This window comes from Pygoscelis adeliae, unplaced genomic scaffold (assembly GCF_000699105.1).
Source record: "Pygoscelis adeliae isolate BGI_AS28 unplaced genomic scaffold, ASM69910v1 Scaffold422, whole genome shotgun sequence".
NCBI classification, from domain to species: domain Eukaryota; kingdom Metazoa; phylum Chordata; class Aves; order Sphenisciformes; family Spheniscidae; genus Pygoscelis; species Pygoscelis adeliae.
This window is the reverse complement of record NW_008824188.1, coordinates 209,015-222,495: the sequence shown is the minus strand read 5'-3', so window position 1 is coordinate 222,495 and position 13,481 is coordinate 209,015. Positions and strand designations below refer to the sequence as shown.

Sequence of the window (13,481 nt, the reverse complement as noted above, 5' to 3'; positions counted from 1 at the left end):
CACGGCTGCTTCCCCCCCTCTCTTGCGGCGGGAGGGAGGAAGGCGCAGCCACGTAGCCCTGGCGAGCGGAGGCACTCGTGGTGGTCATGGCTGTAGTCTCGGGTGTTGCCCGCGGTGTCTTGGCTTCCCGCAGGGTGCTCCACGAGAGGCAGAGGGCTGCAGGCCACCAGGGCTCTTGATACTGGATCGACCCGGCGCGAGGGAGAGGAGAGGGGAGGAAGAGAAAGAGAGGGTTAGTGCCAGAAATACACGAGCGAGGAGCAGCAGGGAGCGGAGCGGAGCACCCAGGCTGCGACAGAAAGGGGAGACAGTCCAGGACGGAGGAGACAGCTGGCAGACACAGGCAGGGAGAAAGGGGCACTCTGCCTTCACCGCTGCCGCCGAGGCTCGAGCAGGCAGGAGCCCGTGGGGTACCGCAGGGAAGGAGAGGGCAGGGGTGCACAGGAGGGAGAAGGGCAGCTCCGCAGCCCCCCAAGGGAAGCAGGGCTTCGTCGCAACGTGCTGTGGAAGGAACTCACTGTGGCCACGGGCACGTCAGAGGAGGAACCTGGTGTTAGAGAGAGGAAAGCAAGCAGAGGGGGAGGGAGGGAGGGGAGGGATTGCCTGAACCACAGAGCAGGTCAGAGCTGGGATTAGAAATCTGTCCCAGAACTCCTCTGTTCAGGCCACAGCTCGCTCCAAACACTAAACCTCTGCATCAGTTGGGGGCTTCCTCCAAGCCCGTCATGCCGCGCAGCTCCACCGAGCGCAAACCACCACAGCGTGCCATCCAGCAAGCCCCGGGCTTCACGAACCCCCTGCCCGGAGCCGGAGCCAACCCTCAGCCACAGCGTTTTCCAAGCTACACCATGCACGCACACGCAGACCCGGCGGCTCCATCTTGTACCAAGCCCCAGCACAAAGCCGGGGGAAACCGTCCCTCTCTTCTCGCCAAGGCTGTGGGCAACACCTCTGCCGCGCAGCCCTGCACCGAGACGGCACAACCCAGGGCTCGCCGCCCCTCGCGCCGGTGGGATGCCAGGGGGGTAGTGGTGGGATGGCCAGGGCACACAGATGTCTACACAACTGGAGGGTGATGGGCTCCGTGGACAGAGCTGGTCATGCAGCGGAGATGAGATGGGTTGCTCGAGTGGATGACGGGGAGAAGAAAGCTCTTTCTTACCAGCTAACCCTCAGAAAGCAGGGCTAACGTCCAAGGAGGGGGCAAATCCCGTCAGGCTGTGCAGGAAATGGCAAAGTCCTGGCAGGCGTCCTCCTGGGGAAGACACCAGAGATTATGCACCTCAATACCTGCCGGTACGGCCGGAGAGGGCTGGGTTAGACATGGGGACCAGGGATCCTGGCACAGCCCAGGACCAAGGTGGGTGGGGAAAGGCCGCCGAGGTGACGGCTTCTTGTAGGAAGGAGACCGGCAAGTGGGTGAGACCCTGCCCAGCCCGGAGACGTGGGACAGAAAAATCCCTTTGCTCCAGCAAGAGTCACGGCAGCACCGATGGGCGCTAAGCATCCCTGGTAGCCCCATCCTCCAGGAGGTTTTAAGAGCTTCCAGGCAAAGCCTGGGCCTAATAAAGAGTCCAACGGCCACCTGACAGATGTTAAACACTGAGACAGGAGAGGGCAGGCGTCTCAAAGGAATAAAACAATAATCCAAGCAATTAACTCTTTAAAAATATAATTTTATTATGATGAGTAACAAAGGAAACTGGTTTAAATAAAAACAGGAAGTAGTTTGGCCCCTGATAACACCCCCCCCGCTGCTCCTCGCTCCCCAGCGCCAGACCCTCTCCGCACAGCTCGCCTCGCCCCGGCCCCACGCCTGCCCCTAGAAGGTAGCGTCGAGGCTCCTCAAAGGCAGGGACAAGCCCCGCTGGGGACATCCCTGCAGGGGAAGCGGGGAGGGGAGGGCAGGGCGGCCTCTCCGGCTGCAACACGGGCAATGTGCTAAAGCGCCTGGCCCGTGAGAGATGGCACGAAGCTGCGGGGCTGGGGCGGCCGGCAGCCTCCCCGGGCAGCGAGGGCCATCTGCCGGGATCCGGTAGAAATTCAGCAGCCTCCGCCGCCGTGCTCTCACCTCGGCTCTTTGTGGAGGGGAAGGCAGAGGTGGTGGCCACAGCAAACAAGCACCGAGAACTCTGTGCAGCCAGCCAGAAATATAAGGCGGGGGGAACCTTGTGCCTCTGCCGTCCCCCAGCGCGCCCCGAGGCTGCGGGCGGGCTGGCGCAGTCACTCACAGTGTGCAAAGCACGACGCTGGTGAATTCGGTGGGGACAGGCTGCCCCCATAAGTGTGCTGCCTCTGCCCGAGGCCGAAATACACGCGTCTGACCCACAGAAACCTAACCAGGCAGTTTGACGCAGAACGCTGCAAGCCTCTGCCTCTGGTGCTAACATGCACAACGCTACCTGCACCGAATATAAAGTGTTCTACATAGAAAAAGAAAAAAAAAGAAAAAAATCTACAAATTGTGCAAAAATATCCAGCAGCTTTTAATAACACGATTCAAGTATTGCTAACAAGGTCTGTGACTCTCCCCTACGCACACTCCAGTGTCAGTGACGCAGAGCTGGCTGCCCAGCCCAGCTCTCCCGTGCCTCTGCAGGCACAGAGCGATGCTCACGGATGAGCCCAGGCACAGGGGAATCGCTCCCGAGGCGCCGGGGACAGCCCTGCCCTCGTCTGCCGGCCAGAAACCCGAACCAAGAGCACAACGCAAGGTCATCAAAGACTAGCACCCGCTCACTGCTTCCTCTGCGAAGCTCCACCTGGGAAGGGTGCGACCCTCAGGAATTCGCGCTCTTTCTGTTGCCTTTTGGTCTTCTACAGACAGGACATAACCAGGCCTTCCTGGCAAGCTAAGGTTCCCAAATCTTACAGCTGTAGCCTTGCCAACCAGCATCTCATGACGAGAGCCACAGGACGCTGCGTGTTTCTTCTTCCCCGTTAAAAGGAGGGTCATCCTAACTTGTGCCCTTGCTGCGAAACGTTGCCTTACTGACTGGCAGAGCCAAAACACAAAGAGTTCGTCAGCACCCCCTCAGTGACCAGCCAGAAAATAGCATCACCAGCAGCTGGGACATCTAGCTAGCTTCCACGTCTGCTGGGAGCCAGAGTCCTCCCAGCTGAACAGCCCCAACTTACACAGCAGCTTCTGGAAAAGAAAAGCTGCTCCGGCAGCGGCCAAGGTGAGAACCCAGCCATTAAGAGACAGAACGCGTCCCGCGTCGGCACAGGGGAGCAGGACGTGTTCGTGGAGATAACGGGGATACCAGGGAACTTCGGCCTCCACCAGCCCAGAAGACGAGGCGCGACAGCCCAGCTCAGAGTGGGAACCGTTTGCCAGTCCCCACCTCCCACCCTCGGCCCACCTCATCACCCCCGGCAGCAAACACAGCGACCCCCTGGAGCGGACGCTCCGGGCTCAGGGGTCTGGCGGCTCCCCAGACTTATTTGCTTCCCAGGTGCAGCAGGGACCCCCTGCCTTCTGCACGAGTCTGAGGGTCTTGCATGCTGTTGGGCTCTATCAGTTGAAAGCCCAGACAGGCCACGTCACAGTGAAACAAATAAACAAAAAATAATAAATAAATTTAAAAAAGAACAATAAAAAAAAAGGCAACGTATGGCTCGACTGAGTCTTTGGCAGCTCTGCCCCACAGGGCTGTCCCGCCCGAGGCCGGGGAGATGGTAAGAGGGGAAGGTACTGGCTGGAGCGAGGTGCAGGCACAGCAGGCACTGGGCTACATCACAGCACTGCTAGGGAATGCCTCCTACCATGCTGGTGTCAGTTTTGGCTCCAAAGGAAGGGATTTCGCTCTTAGGACTGGACGGGGTCCCGACATCTGGCTGGATAAATCCTCTTCTGTCTATCAAACTGGAAAAGAGAAACGGAAGGGTGCAAGGGGAGAGGAGTTAAGGAAATGAAGACTCCGCGAAGAGGGGAGCTCACAAGCCACAGAGAGGGCTCTCCTCGTGGGAACTGCTAACCCAAGCATGGGCAGGAGCGCGCTGGATAACACAGCTTCCTGCCCATTAGACAAACCACAAACGTATCACACAAGCCACCAAACAGCCTTGAGGCAGTTAAAGCTTTGGGTCACCACAAAACCAAATGGGAACTGGCGAAAGGTCTTTACAACAGGAAAACAACACGACCGAGGAAAGAATTGGAGTAAAACACTCTTCTCCCCACAACCTCCCAGCAAACAGCTCGGCTCCCTGAATCCGCAGATTTACCGTCTCTGAGCGGCAGCTCTGGCATTTCGGCACCTCTGAACCCAAGAAAAAGCTTGGGGGTACTTCAGAGCACGGGGCCAGATGTACGTGTAAAACACGCTTTGACTCTAGCTGCACAGCCTCCGACACCTTCCCCTGCCGTTGCGTTACACTGAGTTAGCACCTCCGAGATGCTCCATGTAAATCTAAATTGGACCCAGTGAATAAACTTGTCTCGAGGATCCCCACATGCCCTAGGACAGGCTGAGAGCTCCAAGCCAGCGTGAAGGTCTTCCACTCCCGGAGCACAGCGCAAGGGGAAGCCGGCCTGACTCTGCCCAACTGCACCCTCTTGTGACAAAGCAGCAATACTCCTGTGCTGCAGGTGCCCGCGCTTCAGGCCCAAAGCTTCCTTACATCTGCAGTGAACTGCCCGCCTTTGCCCTGGGTTTAACATCGGTTCTGGTTAACCCACAGGTAAGAGCATTTGGTAGGAGGCTACTCAGCATTTCAGGTAATCTCCGTGCTGGTAAAACCCAGGGTCTCCACACTGCCTTGTGCAGTTCTCTGCTGGCTGCTTGCCACGATGCTCGATCCTCAGAGTACGGGAGGAAAAAACATGTGCTAAGAAGTACCGCCACTACCGGTATTTACCATCTGCTGCCGAGCCCTTTGGTGCCATTACTCTCCCCTCACTGAATCGCGGGATGTGTCTCATCTGCAAGCTCCATTAAACAACTACAAGTGACCCCAACTGGTCAAGCTCAAACACAGGAGAAGCAACAGTTGTAGCTCTTCTACATTTCTCCAGCCGCTCGCTGCAGGGACTGGGAAACCGTTTCCCCGTCATCATGGGGGCAGATGTGTTTGTGCTGACACAGTCTCCCCTGAACCGTGATAAATCTGTCCTTTCCAGGGCCCCTCTCACAGAGCAGGATGCAATTCCCAGCGCTGTGGAGGTCAAAGGCTCTTACCTGGGATGGAATGGTCCACACAGCACCGCGCAGCAGTTCGTGAGGATGCTTTTATGGCTGTAGGGATTGGCAAACTCCGAGCCCCTCTTATTTGACCAGGACCCTTTGATCTGAAAGGGAAAGGATACACGCAGATCAAGACAGGAAAGATGCGATAGCAGATAGTTACACGATAACGGACTCGGTTCAAATCCTTGCTCAAGAGGTGGAGCAAGGTTACTACAAACGCCTTCCCTCTCTTTGCTTTAACAAGCAGGACAGCTGCAGAAAGGCAGACAGAGGAGACAGCAATATGCTGCTCCTGCCTCTGCCGAGGTTCAACCTTGCAGCTAGAAAGCTCCAAAGCTGTGCCCTCCCCGTGCTGCACGGCAGCTTGTCAGTGTCACCGTCTTCAACGCCAGCCTCCTCCTCCTCCCCTTGTTCTCTACCAGGCTGAAAGCTCATCAGAGCAGGGCTCTAGCTCACAGTCCTTCCTGGGCTCCTCAGGCTGAACAAACGGCAAGGGGATTCCCAGGCCACGCTGCAAGAGGAGGAAACCATTTCATCTGTCCCCACCCTGAGCAGCTGTCACCGGGACTCTGACTTCGAAACCCCGGTCACATCAAGCGTAGGCGCACACGAGTGGGCAGATGCTATACCTGGCCTCAGGCCCCTGGCTGCAGCGAATCGTTTACCATTACATTTCCTCCTCCTGTTTTTACTTCCTCTCCCTAGTTGCAGCATTAAGGCCGGCAACGTGGGCAATGCAGCCAGAGAGGCAACGGGCTGCGTGCTTCGGACTTGGTGCTCGCAGTACCGGGGTGCGACCTCCACTAGCTTCACTTACACGGCCCTGCGCATCTCTGCCAACACCTCTGAACGCAACAGAAAGGTGGAGAGGAAAGGGGAGGGGAAAAAGTTTAAAAAAAAAAAAAAGGGGGGGGATGCAAACCTGCCTTCTGCAGTGCTGGAAGCTTCCAGCGAGGATTACAGGTACTTCTGGCCAGGAGGATGAATTTTGATTCCGAGGATCAGACAGATCCTGCTTTTCCGTGCAATCTGCCCTGCTCAGGGTACTCATTTGGCCCTTAGAGTCTGCACGCGCCCCAGACTTTGAGGTAACTCTCATCAGGAGATGTCTGTACGTTATTTGCCTATTAGACATGAGGAACCGATAGAGACAAAGGGACTTGCCCAGGGTCTCAGAGGAAACCTGCGGTTACGCGGGATGCTGAATTAAGATCACCCACGTTCCGGCCTAACACCCAAATAAATCTCTGGGGCCAGCTTTCCTTTTTTAATCTCAGAACTCCTAATTTTAAGCAAGGCCGCATACAGACTGGAAAAAACACACACATGACCTTTCTAACATTTCAGCGTGTGACCCCCGTAGCCTGGCACCGCCGAGCAACACGTGTTGCACGGGCCCCTGCTGCTGCGCGCTGCTTTTCCCCCCCCGCTCGGCTACCCGAAACTACAGCCTAAATGCCTTGGGCAGGGGCCGTTTGCTTTGCAGTGGATTATCACAGGCAATGCAGGCAGCATGCCTTACCGAGATACTGCACCGAGGCAGGCAGCCAAGGATCCCCTGAAAGCCTCACCTCTGCTTAGGAAGGACCAGGGCCGGCCCTGCAGAAGGACAAGCGTCCAGGTACTTACATCTTCGTTTGTCGTCAGGTTGGAGGCGACTAAGTAAGTGTGAAAACCTGAGAGGCCCAAAATAGACCAGACTGAGAAAAAACAAATCACCAGCTCCAGCACAGTGAAACAACAGTCAAGGAAGTCCCAGGGAACAGAATCATCCTGCAAGGAGAGGCAGAGGACTGTTTTGGGAGGCATGCGCCGTGAGCACGCACACTGGGCCACGGAAACACCCCAGCAAGCTTCCCGTTCCCCGCGCCGTTCTGCAGGCACCCACCAAGGCACAGCCTGTTCCAGCCGCTTCCCTTTCCACGTGAATTTTCAAACTGGGAAACAAATTTGTCACCCACTCTTACTCCCTGGCAGTGAACTAAATAAGGAATTAAAGGTCTTTCCCAACTTGGTGATGTTACCAGCCTACAGATGAAGAGAAGCCTGTCTGCCCCAACCAGGTAGCTAAGGGACTAAATTAAGTTGTGGAAAGTACACGAAGGTGACCCTACAAAGAGCTCACTGCGCTTCTGTTATACAATTAGCATTGCTGCACCAGCGCTCGACAGTCCGAGCAGCCGATGGCGTCAGAAGGATATCTTGCAGGTGTCGTCTTCAGAGTGGCGAGGAACCCATCTCTCTGAGAGCCTGCAAAGCAAAACAGGACAAGGAACGACGTCCCATCAGGCAGCCTTGCATCTCCAGCCAACGCTTCACTCCTGAGCACGCAGCCACCCCGCTGTGGGCCGTATGGATCTGCCTGGCTGCCTGAGAAACGTCTGCAGTCTGTAACCTTGCAGAAACGTCGGCGTGCAGATACAGCTCCAGGAGATTCGGGGCTGACAGGCAAGCCACCTTCCCCGCCAGGTTAAGAGTGGATGCACCCACCAGCTCATTTGCTCTGGAGGGGATAACCCAGTCACCAGCTCTCAAGGTCTCTCTGCAGTGAGGTGCAGGGGGGGTCTGTGGTTCCCTACAGTCCGAGACCCCGTTTATCCAGGCCACCTGCACTGAAAAGCCTGGTGTAAACCAACCAGACCCTTCCCCACTCTCTGTCCAACGGGAACAGTGACCCAGTGCTGCCTCAAGTCGCTCGTGGCCAGGAGCACGGCACGCGTCGCTGCTGGTACCCGCGGTACTTACGCAAAGTGAGGTGGGTGACGACGCAAGCGAAGATGAAGGCTGTCAGGAAGGAGAGGGAGAGGATGAAGGCATAGAAGTAGCGATAGTTGCGCTTCCCCACGCAGTTGCCCACCCAGGGGCAGTGGTGATCAAACCTCTCTGAAACAAAGGGACACGGTGAGGGCTCCTGCCACCTCGCTCCCCGTAACAGAGCAAACTCTGCTGAGCCTCCGAAAACCAGGGGCTACAAATCGAGCTTCCACCCACCACCCCGAGACCAGAACCTCTCTGCAGCAGTACGTTAGCAAGAAGTTTCAACGGAGCACTGCTGCCCACTCACATGCCCTTTTTTACCATCAAAGGCCAAACCCTTCCTCTCACCAAACCCTGCATAAATACAAGCCTTGTGACTGGTAACATCTACCATTACTAAAACTGAAAGAGAGCAGGGAAAGTGCGGCAGTTTTTTCAGTATCTAGCAGCACTGGGAGTGCGCACGCAGCATCGCTGCTCTTTTTCTGCACGTCAGCTTCCCCCGCCTCCTCCGGGGCACAAAATAATTTCCAAAGTTATAAAGATATGCCTCTAATACCACAGAAACTGCCTGGGAACCCAGGGTAGGTGCCATGTATCTGGAAACACTCCCGACTGCCTTCTAATGAAAGGGCTGCATTTCAGACTAACAGGACTGCGGTAACCGTCCTGCGGGGGACATCAGTGCAAACAAAACCCATTGCACACAAGGCGGGCGCATGCCCGCTCCTCCAGACAGCTCCCCTCCAAACCCTGCCCCAGCCACGGCTGCTTTCCAGCGAGCCGTTCCAGCGTAAGGAGCGTTAAGTCGCCCCTCGGGCTGCCCCAGCAGACGGCATAAAGCGCAGCCTCCGCATCCACGTGGTGCACGACCAGGAGCAGCCGCCCGAGGAAGAAACTCTCCAGGCACGTCCCTAAATCGCATGCCACCCTGCTGCCAGTTCAAGTTGCTCTGGGAACCACCCCTGCCCACCCCCCTGCAGCTGCCCCACGCCTGCGCCTGCCTGCGTGGAGCCATCAGAGACTTTTCTTCAGGTCTTTGTTCATTCCCTCCTGCCCCACCACAGTCTGCTGGCACGGGGAGAGGAGACAGAAGAGCTCAACCAGCATCTGTGGTGGCGTCTCCACCAACGTGGCAACAGCAAGGCCACAGACAGCAAGGAGCCTGCAGCAAACCTTGTGTTTGGTGGGGGCCTTAACCGCGTTTCATGGTACAGTCTTCCCAGAACGAGGGAAAGCAGAGACACGGAGTCTCGGACACGCTGCCCCCTCGCCCTGAGCCACTGTACTGGTCTTGCTTTCATTTTAAATGGGAAGAAGACAGACCACTCAGTATCTCGCTTTATAATCCTTTACAAGAAGCAAAAGCAATCTGTCCAGGAACATAAAAGACCCCCCAGCACGCACACACACGAGGTATCAGCACCTTTCCACTCTCTGGGCTTACCGACACAGTTGTCGCAGACGCTGCAGTGAGAGGTGCGTGGAGGACGGAACATTTTGCAGGTGTAGCAGTACTTGAGTTTCACCACATACTTGTTTATGACCACTTCCATCGTGCGGGCCGGCGGGCGATAGGTAGAGGTACCCATGCTGTCTGCAAGGGCAAGGAGGGACAGTCAAACTGGTGCAGGTGAAAACCCAAGCCCCCATATCACCCCGAGCTGCTTCCTGGCAGGGTGAGGGATTGGCACGTGCTCTCCTGATTTTAAGCAAAAGCTAAGAGGCAGCTCAGCCTACAGGATTTGTTGCAGGGTGGGCAGCCGGGAACTCCAGTCAGCTCCTCGCAGCATTATTTATGTCCTTTCCTTGTCTGTTCAATGGCAGTGCTGCTGGGATGCCAAGAGGAAGTAATATCTGCCCAACAGTTTGAGAACATAAAGCAATTTATAAATGGTGAGCATAAAAGCAGCAGCGTTAACGTGCCCAGCAACACCAACTCATCTCTGCGCGTCTAACGGATCGCAACACAAGGAGGCAACACGATCTGTTAACGCACGCGTGGTTCCTCCTCCTCGGTACGCGTCCAAGTTACAGCAATCAGGAGACGTCAGGGTAACCTCAGCAGAAGCATCCCCTGCTGCCGCCAGCACACAACCTGCCAACCCGCAGCTGGAGCCAGCGGCGCCACCAGGCTCAAGGGACTCGTTTCCATCACGGGGGGGGGAGGACAGCGAGCGGGTCTCAAGTGCTCCAGGCAGATTTCATTGAAATTTGACGTACGCACGTTAGTAGCGCAAGAGGATTCCTCCTCCTCAAGGTCGAAATCAAGGATTTTTAGGGACACCGCAAGTCGCACCCGTGTGTGCTGGCACTTCGTTATTCACTGGGGACTGGCAGCTGGAGACCGTTTCTCTGCTCAGCAAAAAGTGTGAGCTGGAAAACCTCTATCACATTTGCAATTTTGGGGGTTATTCCTTTATTCAAGTCACTCTTGAAAGAGCACCTTTCCAACTCCGATGAAGTCTTTGAAAACAGAGATGTAACAGTGAGCATGTTAAGAGGATAACTAGTGGATTATATTAACAGTAACAGCTGGCACATCAGGTGGCATCTGCAGCCAGATTACTGCTTTAGGCACTTATAAATAGAAACATGGATAACCACTCTGAGCATATTTTAAAACCATTTTTTTAGTCAGATGTAGAATTATCGCCTTGCAACTGTCTTCAGTGGGGCAGATTTGAGTTGTCTCACATTAGCTTTGCTAAAGCATTTGTTACTACGGGTCACGTCAGCAAGGTCCACAGATCCTGGATGCACGCACCTTCTTGGCCACCACCAAAACAGCGTGACATAGCAGTTTTTAGACGGGGACAAACATCAGCATACTGTTAGAAACCATTACAAAAAAAAAAAAAACCCACCCTTGCGGCACAGCAGGCTCCACGGCAAATCACAATCTTAAAAAGCATTCATTCCTAAATTAATTATCCTACGTCCTCCCCACCCGTATTTTGCAGAAGAACGTACAGGGTCAGACTCCCCCGAGTTTGGACAACGTTTGAAGTAACTAACGCGCCGTTACGGAGCGTCACAGGCACTCCCGCTCGGTCTTCAAGAGCCTGGCAGCGTGATTCTGAAGGGGGACTTCATGCTCCCGCAGCCGCTGGTACGCAGTCCCCAACGGTATTCATGTTTAGGACACCGATGCCGCAAGCTCTCCCTCCCCTGAGCTCTGCACAGGGTCACTGCCCGCTCAGGCGTCATCCTGAGGGCAGGACTGTTGAGCCCCGACCCACTGTACCCACTGTTTTGCCTGGGAAAGCGACGGGACTAAACAGAAAGGAAAACCACCTCTGCTTCTCTGCAGATCCTCTCTTCGAGGCACTGCCTGCTGTGCTAGAGGAGCCTGTCACACCTCTCTTACCGGGACTCATAAGACACTGTCAAGCCTCATGATCCGATACTGTGTCCTTTTCTCCAGAGACTCACTGAGCCCGACATGCGTGGGGCGCACGCACACGCAGAGGCGGGCACCGGACCAAACACAGAAGAGGGAATAGAAGTCTCACCGATTCGCTTTTCCAGGTCTGCGGCCTCACTTGGGGTGGCTCTGGGCAGGATACCTGGGTCTCTGAAGCTTGTCTGGAGCAGGCAGCTGATGACAAAGAAGAAGAGGACGGCTGCAATGATGGGGATGGCCAAGGTGAGGTGACTGGCAAGGAAGGGGCAGCTGTTAAAAGAAAAGAAAAAAATGCGTTGTTACCAACCATCGCTACAGAACTGGCCATCGGCTGTGACACTACGCACTGTGAATTGTCACAGGGTGGCGGGCCGAAGCGCTGCTGCTTTGCAGAGACCTCTGGAACAGCAAGAGCCAGCCCAGAAAACACCGGAGTAGCACTGGGAAGACAGGGCCTTTGGCACGAAGATGCAGTACAAGCCCCTGTACACAACCTCTTTGCCCTTCTGAAGTCCCAGAATCGCATTTCAAAAACCTGTCAGCTGCCCCACCGGTCACCTTCTATAACAGCAGCATCAAGAACACATGGAGGAACACCCCGAGCTAAGCAGGAATCAAAATCAGCGCGAACGCAATCCCATTTGGTCCAACACGTGAAGCTGAGAGGGAATTTGGCTTCGATTCAACACAGCTTTGCTGTCTCTGGATGACTCGTGTGCCCTTCATGGTGTGCCAGATGTTTGGATGAGGACGCCTTCCAGCGCTGACACTGCTGCGACAGGCCACCAGGCATCTCAGCAGACGACGCCCGCTCTTGGGCTCGCCGTGCTACGACCAGGGGCTGTTTTTCCACAGATGGGGACCGCAGCCGACTGCACTCCACATCAGGGCAGCTCCGCTACTCGCGGCGCGACAGGTGAAGACGGCCGAGGAACACAGCTCTTCGCACGGCACAGTGCCGGAGACCCCTCCCGGCCCTCGCTCCGCAGAGGGATTTGCTATTATAAGCACTGATAAGTACCCAGTTGAGCGCAGACAGGCAAGCTGCTTGAACCCTGATGTCTGCGGGCAGCACTCAGTCTCAGTAACGCTGCGAGGCAGTCTGAGAGGATTAAGCAACTTTTGTTTCAACTCCCAAGCTCAGCTGTCCAGAACAAAGCAGCCACCAAGCAACAAAACCCCTTCGGCCCGAGACCAACGCCGCTGCCGAGCCCCTCGGTCGTCTCCCTGCCGGAGGGACAGAAAGGTCTCCGAAATGAGAGATGCGAGCCTGTTGCCACCCCTTTCCTGGGAGAATCTCTGGACCCCGCTTTCCCCCACCAAGCAACAACAAATCACATAAAAAACGTCAACTGTAGACACAGGCAAGATGTGTTTGCTACACAGCTAGCAAACCGTAACCCATGCAACAGAAGCACACTGCTAAAATAACAACTTGGAAAGCCCCAGGGCACATTCAACCAAGAAAGAGTGACTAGGCAAGAAGGGAGGGGAGAGCAGATGTCCTCTGCTTGGCCCCGTACAAAGCAGTTACTGTGCCAGTGCTGCCCGTTAGTTTCAGATACAGCAGAGAAAGCTGTCAAAGAGGCACAGATGACAGTAAGAAAGCAGTGTTCACGTCAGGATGCCGTTACTGCCTCCCCCAGCTGCCTGCCCCTTTCAGCTCATCTCAGAACCTCTAATCCGATCAAATACCTTCACCTCCCTGCCTGCAGGCTTGGGCAGCTTTACTCTGGGACTCGCAGAGATAACGCCGTGATGCAAAGGCAGGCATGATCCCCCCGCCTCGTACAGCGGCGGGGAAAACAAGCTCCCTTCTCCCCCCCTCCCCGAGACAGAAACGCAGAAGCAGGATAGCAGAAGCCCTCAGAGGTGTCAATAACCAACGGTGCTCCTTCCCCGGCTCCTCCGGGCAGCGCAGGACGTAACGGGGTGCTCTTTGGCTCTCCCCTCCCTTGGGGCGCGGGAGCGGGGAGCTTCCCAGGGCCAGCTTTCCTAAAGCAAAGGGGACTGGGATCGATGCAGCTCCCTCTTCCCCAGACACCACTGCGCGAGGGGGACAGAGCTCCAGTGCGGAGCTTTTTGGTATCTGCCCGACCCCAAAGAATTTCACCACCTACCAAGCA

At 55.8% G+C, this 13,481-nt stretch overlaps 1 protein-coding gene across 1 annotated transcript in view; it reads right to left on the bottom strand.

Moving 5' to 3' along the window:
• ZDHHC18 (zinc finger, DHHC-type containing 18) overlaps positions 1-11,620 on the bottom strand; it is an 11,763-nt gene extending 143 nt beyond the window's left edge. The window contains exons 1-8 of the mRNA XM_009334670.1: positions 11,465-11,620; positions 9,397-9,546; positions 7,938-8,075; positions 7,394-7,442; positions 6,822-6,924; positions 5,184-5,293; positions 3,769-3,868; positions 4-181 (exon numbers count right to left, since the gene is read on the bottom strand). Of these exons, the coding sequence (XP_009332945.1) occupies positions 4-181; positions 3,769-3,868; positions 5,184-5,293; positions 6,822-6,924; positions 7,394-7,442; positions 7,938-8,075; positions 9,397-9,541 (823 nt within the window). The 5' untranslated portion in view covers positions 9,542-9,546; positions 11,465-11,620. The remainder of the gene's footprint in view (positions 1-3; positions 182-3,768; positions 3,869-5,183; positions 5,294-6,821; positions 6,925-7,393; positions 7,443-7,937; positions 8,076-9,396; positions 9,547-11,464) is intronic.
• Positions 11,621-13,481: the final 1,861 nt, after the last annotated feature.